At 42.0% G+C, this 10,935-nt stretch overlaps 1 protein-coding gene across 1 annotated transcript in view; it reads right to left on the reverse strand.

Annotated features, from left to right (window-relative positions):
• Snx29 (sorting nexin 29) overlaps positions 1-10,258 on the reverse strand; it is a 626,724-nt gene extending 616,466 nt beyond the window's left edge. Inside the window, exon 1 of the mRNA XM_023704394.1 lies at positions 10,160-10,258. Within this exon, the coding sequence (XP_023560162.1) occupies positions 10,160-10,166 (7 nt within the window). The 5' untranslated portion in view covers positions 10,167-10,258. The remainder of the gene's footprint in view (positions 1-10,159) is intronic.
• Between the last annotated feature and the right edge of the window lie 677 nt (positions 10,259-10,935).

The raw sequence follows: 10,935 nt of genomic DNA on the forward strand, positions 1-10,935 counted from the left end.
CCACATGCCAGCCAGCCCCGCCCCCTGGTGGGCTGAGCTGGCCACACACACACACACACACACACACACAATGAATAAATAAATAAATAAAAATTTAAAAATAAATAAATAAATAAATAAAAATAAAATACATCAAAATATCATTCTTATACTTTGAAAATTAAGCTAATGAGGAATGAGAGACATGAGAAACAATAAATAACTACTTCACCAGTTCTTCTATCTCCTAGGCACTGAGTAAATCACATTCATCTCTTGCTTTAAATTCTATTTTCTGATGTGTGAATTAATCAGAGAAGTTGAATAATGTGTACAAGCTCTGCTGTAGGAAGTTAAATTCAGGATGTCTGCATTCAAAGTTTTTTTCCACCATAGCACAGTAACTGCCTGAATAGATAGCATCATGGGCACAAAGATTTTCACTGCAGTCTTTGAAGAGGGATCAGCAAACTATAGCCCTCAGGCCAAATCCAGCTGCTGCCTGTCTTTCTAAGTAAAGTCTTATTGGAATACAGCCATGTCATTTCATTTTGGTATTGTCTGTGGATGCTCTCAAACTACAACAGCAGAGATGAGTACTTGGGTCCAATGCCAGATGGCCAACAAAGCAGAAAATATTTATTATCTGGCCCTTTACAGAAAATGTTTGCAATCCCACCCTAGAAAATTATAAGTGGAATTTGCTTTCCTTTGCTACAATAGCAGAAAAGCTAAGTAATCACAGTACATCAATTTGGCAGAATGCTGTGCCACCTTTTATAAGAATTGTGAAGAGAAGGAGCACAGACAAATATTATAATGTAAGTGGAAACAATAATTCAAATGTAGGTTCAATGCAATTATGTAGAATGCATACATAAGCTTTCAACAAAGACAAAAGTGGGATACCTGACAACCTAAATAGTTAATGTGCTAGGAAGGTATATTTATAGGTATAGTCTATGTTTTCACAGTTATCTTTAATGTCATTTTTGTTTTATTTTTTTTTTTCCTATAAGCTAGGGAAGAAAAGAGCAGATCTTAAGACACAGAAGCAGACAAAGAAAAATGAGATGGTGGGGCAAGGGAAAAGGCTCAGTGGAATAAGTGCTTCCCTGGCAAGCGCAAGGGCCTGAGTTCAATCCCTGGTTCCACCAAAAAAAAAAGAAAAATGAGAGGGCAATGGGCAAGTTTCCTTCCTCAAGGGAAGAGGACCCCCAAGCCCAACAGAGTATTTCCCCCCATGGGCAGAAGATCCACTTCTGCTAGGCTTCTGGGAATCCTGGGTCAGCAAGGTGAAGCCTGGGTCAGGGAAAGGATCCTCATTCCCTACAGACTTCACTCCACTCACTTTTTCTGCCTTGCGTGGAAACCACAAATATTATTTTTCATTCACTTTATTCCATTCTTTATTCCAAGTGCACGAGAGGGCCTCATCAATGTCAAGGAGAAAAATGACCTGCAACATTCATGAAAAAGAAAAAGCCCTCCACATCCTCTCCCACCTCAATAAAAAGCAAAGCACAACCCTTCCATGCGCTCAGGAACTAGACTGAACACTACCAATGAGGCCTTCCTGACCACCCATTGAAAATCACAACAGCCTACTCCTTTAGTTCTTACTCCAGACGATGTGGCAGGACATACTCTTTGTTTCTGTGGAAGAGCGACTGTGTGGAGATGAAGCCAAGAGTGAGGAAAGTAGAGACCACCTAGATCCAGCTGAGCCTGAAGTTGGTTTTTATCTCTGAACTTTACCATTACAAAACACTATATATTCCCATGTTGCTGAATAAGTTTAATCAACTTCTGTCACATTCAAGAGAAAAGAGTCAGGGCTTACATCTGGCATTACTCTACAGAAATCATTTTGGTAAATTTATTCCAACAGACAACAGTGATATAGCTCTTCGCTAAATGATAAATGGTTTCGCTACCAACCAATTAAGTGTTTGCTAAGTAGTGAACCTTGAATTTCTGGTCAATCTCTGCCGCCCCTAGAACCCTCACTTCTGTTGCTGGTAGCAACTTAAAATAGTACAACTATATGGGAACACAAAACAAGCAATCAGCAGCACTGGAAATGACCCTAAATATATAATCCAAAGAAGAAAAATTAGGGGCTGGGGAGATAGCTCAGTAGAATAAGCGTTTGCCTGGCAAGTGCAGGGTCCTGAGTTCAATCCCTGGTACTACAAAAGAGAGAGAGACAGAGAGACAGAGAGACAGAGAGACAGAGAGAGAAACTACCTTGCACAAACATGTCCACTACAGCATTACTTATAACAGAAAAGATAGAAGAGAGGAAGGAAAGAGAAAGGAAAGAAGGAAAGACTTGATAACCAGATAACCAGGTAGGCTGAGTCACTTAGTGTCAATAGTTCAAAAATTATAGGGCCAGGGATTTTAGCTCAGTGGTGCAGTGTCTGACTAGCAAGAATGAGGTGCTAAGTTTGATTCCTGGTACTCCCCCACCCCCGCCAAAAAAAAATTGTGCTACATGCTACATGCAAAAATGACCAATATAGCGTCCATGAGCAATGTCATGCTTTTTTCCTGAAATGTTAGGAATGAAAGCAAAATGCAAATTTACTTGACAACAAATGTTCTTCAGCCTAACAACGTTCCTCAACTATTTTATATTTTTCCTCTAATTACTCCCTCCATGAAATTTTAATACCACAGTTCTATGTATATGTTTATGTACTGCATGCATATCTGTGCCTTATACAGAAAATAAATCTTTATGTCCCGTCAGGGCCAATTTTCATTCTCTTCAGGGTGATATTACCCCCAATGAAAATATGTAGCATATGAATAGACAAATGACAGGAGGATGGCAGCTATTCACCTGGAATCATGTTCGCATTGCCAGAATCTGAACAATTCCATAAAAATCTTGGATTTTGTTTGTCTGATTGTTGGTTTTTCCAAGTGTCACTACATAACTCAGGTTGGCTTTGAACTCATTCTGTAACCTAGGCTTGCCTCAAACATGATCTATCCTCCTGCTTCAGCCTGTCAAGTGCTGGGATTATAGGCATGTGCCACCATGCCTAGCAAAAAACCTTGAATTCTGGTCTCAAATTGTAAAAGTACTAAGCATCTGACTATTAGTCACCCAGACAGAATCATACTACACAGCAGCAGGAGTTACTGTCAGTGGGACTTAATCCAAAGCCACATGCTAGCAAAAGAGATGGTCAAATTTTGCTGGTGATAAAACAACTTCTTACATTCTATCCTATCAGGTCAACCCCACACCTCTGTGAAGAAAACAAAATACTGTCAGTACCACCTTTTCTGCCTTGCGTGGAAACCACAAATATTATTTTTCCATTCACTTTACTCCATTCTTTATTCCAAGTGCAAGAGAGGGCCTCATCAACATCAAAGAGAAAATGACCTTCAACATTCATGAAAAAGAAAAAGCCTCCAAAATGTGCATAAATATCAGGTAAGACACAGCAGTAAATTACAGTACTCCCTCGCTGTTTCACAGTTCAACTTTCATGGACTCACTGTTTCATGGGTTTTCAAAAAGTACTAATCTAAATTATTTATTGTGGCTTTTTCACTGTATAGCAGAATTTTGCAGTACCATATAGTATTATGTATGTTGGAAAAATTACATAGGTTTACAATTTTAGAAAACGATTAAGAACATTAGAAGTGTTTTTAAAAGTGTGAGAAAAGTTTATAGGAGTGTGATAAATAAAGCCTTAAAATGTATATAAATTCAAAAATAAATATAAATAAATATAACACTACTTTGCTGATTTTCACTTATGGTGGGGATGTGTGGAACATAACCACCACAATAAGTGAGAGACCACAGTACACACTTAAAGCCAAAACTCTGGGCTGGGTGTGGTGGCCCACACCTGTAATCCCAGCACTGAGAGGCTGAAGGACCACTGTGAATTTAAAGCCAGCCTCGGCTATATAGCTAGACCCTGTCTTAAAAAAAAAATTTAAAAGCTCTAATAAATCAAACCCTTAGAGTTTGTCTGTTGCACAAATTATGTGATCTCTCTAGGTCTGGCTTTCCCCACCCTTGAAACAGGAATTTCAGGGTCTTCCTAAAGTCAGAAGGAGGGGCTGGTGAGATGGCTCAGTGGTCTAAAGCACCTACTTAGAACAAGCTTAACAAAGCACCGGGACTGCGGTTCAATCCCCCAGCACCACATGCCAGCCAGCCAGTCCCGCCCCCTGGTGGGCTGAGCTGGCCACACACACATAAATAAATAAATAAATTTTTAAAAAAATAAATAAATAAATAAAGTCAGAAGGATTCTTAAAAGAATAATTACTAATAGAAAGGAGCACCCAAGATCATCAAGTACAGTTTCACCAAAGAGCTGAAGAAGCCAGGTGTGGTGGCGCACTCCTGTAGTTCCAGCACTTGGGAGATATAGTCAGAAGAATTGTTGTAAGTTCAATACCAGCCCGGGCTACAAAGTGAGCTCAAGGCCAGCCTGAACTACATATAGAGTCTCTGTCTCAAAAAAAAAAAAAAAAAAAAAGTGCTGGAGAATAATGACTTTCTGCCCCAACAAGTTCTACTTTCCCAGGAAGAGCAAAAGCATATGTAAATCAGAATTCCTCAGCTTGAAGAAACTGGCAATCAAAAAATCCAAATCATGATTCCTACTTCCCTAAACAACTGGTAAGTATCTTTTATCCTGATAATTTGCTTACTTCTACACACACGTTTTAATTTGTATCAAGGTACACATTTTAGGTATAATTCTGCACCTTGCTTTTTTTTCAAGAGAACATTAATGTTGAGATATAAGGGGGCTGGTGAGATGGCTCAGTGGTCTAAAGCACCTACTTAGAACAAGCTTAGCAAAGCACAGAGACCGCGGTTCGATCCCCCAGCACCACATGCCAGCCAGCCCCACCAATAGGTGGGCTGAGCTGGCCACACACACACACACACACACACACACAATAAATAAATTAATTAATTAATTTAAAAAAAAAGAGATATAAGCAAAGTGGCATGTATAAGCCCATACTATTCCTTCTGACATTTTTAGGGTTTTTCTATCATGTGACCATACCACATGATATCCACATGTTTATCCACTCCCCTATTAAAGGCCAACTTCTTTGTTTCTCACCTCATGATACCCATTTATCTTCTGTGTGCATTACCTAGGGCCATTCTACTTCCTGGTTATTGGCACAGTGTATTCAGCCTTGACCCCATCTGATCTCTGACTCCACTCGAACCTTTTTAACCTTTTAACAGCAGACTCTAATTGCCAATCTGTAAGATATATAAGAAGCTAAAAACATGTTAAACCACACTAAAGGGGCTGGTGAGATAGCTCAGTGGTCTAAAGCACCTACTTAGGCAAGCATGCAGGGACCTCGGTTCGATCCCCAGCACCACATGCCATGCCAACCTCACCCACAGGGTGGGCTGAGCTGACCATAAAAAAAAAAGAAAGAAAGAAAGAAAGAAAGAAAGAAAGAAAGAAAACATTTATATAAATAAATAAATTTCTTTAAAAAAAAAAAACACTAAAATAAGGCAATCAGCAAAATCCTGCAAAGAATCCATACAATAAATGAATGTTTCCTTTATCAAAAACATGAAGAAAAAAAAAAGATGAAAGAGGAATCTGAAATTTCACTCCAAAAATTGTGCTTCAATGAATAGCATAAGGAAAATAAAAGGACAACTGACAGAATGGGAGATATTTTTTGTAAATACATGGATAAGCGTAATGGAAAATTATATAGGATTCTTACAGCTCAACCATAAAAAGAAAAACAACCCAATTAAAAATGGACAAAAGGGGCTGGGATGTAACTCAGTGATAGAGTGCTTCCCTAGCATGCACAAGGCCCTGGATTCAATCCCCAGTACCACAAAAAAAAAAAAATTTTTAAAAAAATTTCTACAAAGAACTGTGCAATAGCCACATGAAATGATTTATCACTAGTCATTAGGGAAATGCAAACAGACACCACTCCACACCTACTAGAATGTTTATTAAAGATTACTGGAGATGAGGTAGAAAAAACTACAACCCTGGTATATACTGGTAGAATGTAAAATGTTCTAGTCACTCTGGAAAACTGCCTGACACAATTCTTCAAATGGTTAAACAGTTACCATACAACACTAAAATCCTAATCCTCCATTAATCAAGAGAAATTAAAATATATGGCTACACAAAAGCTTGCACGTTGAGCTTCACAGCTGCAAACATCCAAAGTGAGAGCAATCCAAATGCCCATCAGCTGACGAATGAACGCACCAAATGTGCCTGACCCATACAATAGAGTATTATTCGGCGACAAAAAGCAATGAAGCACATAGAGGATACAATATGGGTGAACCTTGAAAACATAACATTTAATGAAGAAAGCCAAACACATAGGTCACAATTTCATTTATACGAACTATCACAATAGGGAAATCTATAGAAACAGAAAGTAGATTAGTCCTCATGGGGTAAATGAGAGAGAATGAAGACTACTAATGAGCTCAGACTTGCTTTCTGGGGCAATGAAATGTTCTAAAAGTGATTACAGCTATGTTGGAATAAGTAGATAAATATATTAAAAATAAAAACTAAACTAATGTTTTTAGGAAGATTTTTTTTTTAATAATGCAAGCATTTTTATTTTTTTGTTTTGTTTTGTTTTTAACATTTATTGTGTGTGTGTGGCCAGCTCAGCCCACCAGGGGGCGGGACTGGCTGGCATGTGGTGCTGGGGGATCGAACCGCGGGCCCTGTGCTTTGCCAAGCTTGTTCCAAGTAGGTGCTTTAGACCACTGAGCCATCTCTCCAGCCCCAGGAAGATTTAAAAAATAGACCAATTTACACTATGTAAACTTAAATCCTGAGTTTTAAATATACACTACAAAGCTGAGCACAATGGTTGATGAGTATAATCTCAGAACTCTGGTAGGCTGAAGCAGGAAAAGCATAAGTTCAAGCTTAGCCTGAGCAACTTAGTTCCTTAGTGAGACCCTGTCTGGAAAAATTAAAAATGCCTGGAGATATAACTTCAGTGCAAAGGTCCTCCAGCACTACATAAATAAATACCATATGATAAACTAGAAGATAAAATTATAAGACAATCATGGAAATCAAACCACAGTTGAACAATGAATATCCAATTCTACTAAGGAATTATTAATTTCTTATAGGTATGATAATAGAAATAGGTTTTTAAAAAAGAATTCTTGTATTTTTATTTTGTTTTGCTTTATTTTTTGAGACAGGGTCTCACTACATAGCTCATGCTGTCTTAAACTTGCTATGCAGTCCAGGCTGGTCTCAATTCAAAATCCTCTTGCCTTAGTTTCCCAGAGTGCTAGGATTACAAGTGTGTACCATCATACCCAGCCAATTCCTGCAATTTAGAGATATGTGTCAAAATATTTAGAGATGAAATGATACAGTGTTTAGGATTTGCTTCAAAATAACCAGGGAGGGGCCAGGGAGATGACTCAGTAGAATAAGCACTTTCCTGGCAAGCACAGGGGCCTGAGTTCAATCCCTGGTTCAGTCGAAAAATAAATAAACAAAATAACCATGGAGAAGATTGGAATATAGGGATATAGATAAGATAGTTCGGAACAGGTAACTAACAAAGCCATGTAATGATGCATGGAGTTCATTACACTATTCTTTCCCTTTTTGTGATGTTGAAATTTCCTATCTAAAAATAGAAGGAGAAGGTGTGGGGAGATAGCTCAGTAGAATAAGCACTTGCCTGGCAAACACAGGGTCCTGAGTTCAATCTCCGATACCAAAAAAAAATAAAAATAAATAAATAAAAATGGAAGGAGGGGACAGGAGAGATTAAATATTTTCCTGTCATATCATTTTCCTAAATTCCAGTTACAGTATCAATCTCACAGGTGAGCAAACTCACTTTCAAATACATCCTCAAACAACTAAAAATACTCTTGGACTTCCCATTCCATCCTCAGTGACCACTTTTTCTATCTCAATTACAATCTTTCCAAAAGAAAGCTTTCATCCTTAATGCTTTCTCCATTTGTTGGTCTCCTTTTATAATTTGTCTTAAGCCTTAATGATTTTTAATTAAATTTTAAAACCTGCTGAGTTTTGATATTAAGTGGTTTCTTGAACAATAAACTGATGAATCTCCTTTGGCTTCCCAATTTTATTTCCTCTTAAGTTGAGACAAAAGAAAGAATGATCCAGAATTGTGAATTTGTGGCAAAGACTTCTTGACCACACTAGAAGACAAAAATTGGAGCTAAGGGTATACATACATGAGGTTATTGGTTCAATCCCTAGAACCACAAACATTTTCAGAGAGCCTAGTACCAGCCCATATCTCCACTACAAATAAGTCTCTATTAAAACAAAGATTTCTCAAGGGCCTGAGTTCAATCCCCAGTTCCGCAAAAAATAAAATAAATAAATAAAAAATAAAATAAAAATGAAACAAAGTTTCCTGTGGAAGAATGTGGAAGGCACAATGCCAATCAGTTTACCTAAACAGCATTAGTCATTATAAAAAGTGTAGGATACGGGCACTAGTATGTATCCCCATTTACCTAAGACTTCTAAATCTCACAGCTTTAAGAGCAGAGTCAAGATTTCAATCCAGAACTCTGGCTCTGGAACTTGCACTTAACACCAAACTACATCACCGGCTGGTAGAAGCCAAATCATGGGTGACCACCTGTAATCCCAGCACTTAGGAGGCTGAGGCAGGAGGATCACCACTAGTTCGAAGCCAGCCTGTCTCAAAAACACAAAAAGAGGAGGAAGAAATAAAGGAGGAGGAGGAGGAGGTGGAGGAGAAGCCAGCTCATGACGTCTCTGCTGTGATAACTCTAATATTCAAGATCAGAAATCATAATTAGAACAAATGATTTGCTTTAGAAACAAAAGGTAGACTATCTCCCAGAAAACCACCTACACCAATCTCTTCATGAAGATAACCAATTTCACAAATCTTGTTCTTGCATAGCAAAAAACAAGTCATATAATTTATATTTTAGAAATCCTTAAAAGTTAAAAACGAAAAAGAAGTATCTCTTTTGCCTTGCCCTTCTATGTGGAAGGCAGGGCCAGGGGGCGCTGGAGATGGGGGTTGTCAGAACCTACTGGACAGTGAGAGGAAGACAGGCTCTATGAGGGTAAGCAGGTCCTTCCAATTCAGTCCAGATCCCAGAGGGCCAGAAAGGCAGGGACCAGCTGCGAGGCTTCCCTGAGTCACTCCTATCTCCACATACAACACCCAAGAATGACTTAGCACCAACCAAAACATCAACACGACTCTAGAGGAGAGAGGAAAGGAGGGCGAATAGTCACAGCCCAGGGACTAAACTTCAGAAACAGTGAGGACAAGAAGTTCACACCCACCTCCCTCGCACTTCCAGCCTCCCCATCAAACCCACTCCCGGGGTGCTGGGACTGGGAAAGGCAAGAGCAAAGTCTAGTCCCCAGAGGAGCTCAGCAATAGGCAAGGAGGGAAGGGTTACAAAAGAGGACAAGAGAGACCTCAAAGATGAGACAGGAGAAGAAATGGATGGGGCTAGAGAATGAGCGAATAATCCAAATGTAAAAACCAAGGACTGGAGAGGGAGGCTTGGAGGGTAAATGGGTAGCACTGACAGGTGTGGAGGGAACAGGAGGAACGCGGAAGACAAAGGGGCTGGAGAACTGAAAGCCCCCTGGGACCAGGAGCTGCTGCTCTTAGTCCTGGACAGAGGTGCACGGACCAGCAAACTCGGGTGTCCAGACAGCTCTGTGGCTGTGGGAGCTGGACGGACGGCGGCGAGGGCCCTGGGCGGGGAGTGACCGCAGAGAGGTGCGGGACCCGAGAGGAATCGCCGCTCCGGGGTTGAGCAGCGGCTGAGAGTCCTCTCAGAACTGGCGCTCTGCGAACGGATAAACGCGGAGTCAGCGGACCGAGAAACACCAGGCAGGGAGCCAGGGACTGCTTGTGACTGACGGAGTCAGTGGAGGAGTGTCCGGCTCCAGGAGGTCAGAGACCTGCAAGTGACAAGGGACAGGACCCCGGCGGATGGCGCCTGGGAGCCGGGGAGCGACAGAGCGGGGGTCTACGGACGAGCCGGGCTCAGGGACTCGGGGCCGGAGTGTGCAGCTGGGGCGGCGGGAGTCAGGACGGCGGGTCAGGCAACAGCGGCGAGGCCGCCACTCACCGCTCATGGTGCCGCTCCCCGCTCCCGAGCCGGTGCCTGCGCCGCGCCGCCGCCACCGCTGCGCCTGCCGCCAGCGAGCTCCACACAGGCCGGGCGACAGAGCGCCCGCCCCGCCCGCCGGCCCCGCCCCGGAAATAGAATCCCTCCGCCCAGGTCCCGCCCCTCGCCCCGGAAGCTAAACACGGAAGCCGGCGTCTGAGGGGTAGGGCCGCGGGCTTCTGGGGTGCGGCGCGGGGCAGGAAGGGAGTGCGAGCTGATGCGCTGACTGATAAGGAGCGGTTTCCGGGCACGTAGTGCACCCCAGGCCTGTGTCGCAGCGTCTGATGGTGAAAAAGGCCACGAGGAAGGAGATGACAGCGTTCCAGAGAGGATACGAGCTGGGAGGGAAATGTAAACAGCGTAGTAGACTAAAGCGTGAGTGCAGGCGCGGGTGGGCTGCGCTGGAAGGCCTGTCCAAGGAGGTGACTTTGGGGAGCTGACCTGGACAGTTGCAGGGAGCCGTCCAGGGAAAGCTATTCCATGAGTCACAAGTGCGGGACCTTGCTTGGAGAGTTTGACTGAATGTGGGAGTGAGGGAAAAAGGGTGGTGAGAGGTAGGACGTTGAGGACTGCGGAGAGACCCTTGCAGGTCGTAGAGTTCGAGCTTTGCCACCTACCCCTAGGGAGGTCGGGTTGGAAGGCCACTGCAGGAATTTAAGCAGAACGATACAATCTTAGTGGGGTGGTGGGGTGTTTTTGTGGGAACAGATTTCAGTTTGAAATCTTGATTAGGGCAG

The sequence above is a fragment of the Octodon degus genome, unplaced genomic scaffold (genome assembly GCF_000260255.1).
Source record: "Octodon degus isolate 3935 unplaced genomic scaffold, OctDeg1.0 scaffold00195, whole genome shotgun sequence".
Lineage (NCBI taxonomy): Eukaryota > Metazoa > Chordata > Mammalia > Rodentia > Octodontidae > Octodon > Octodon degus.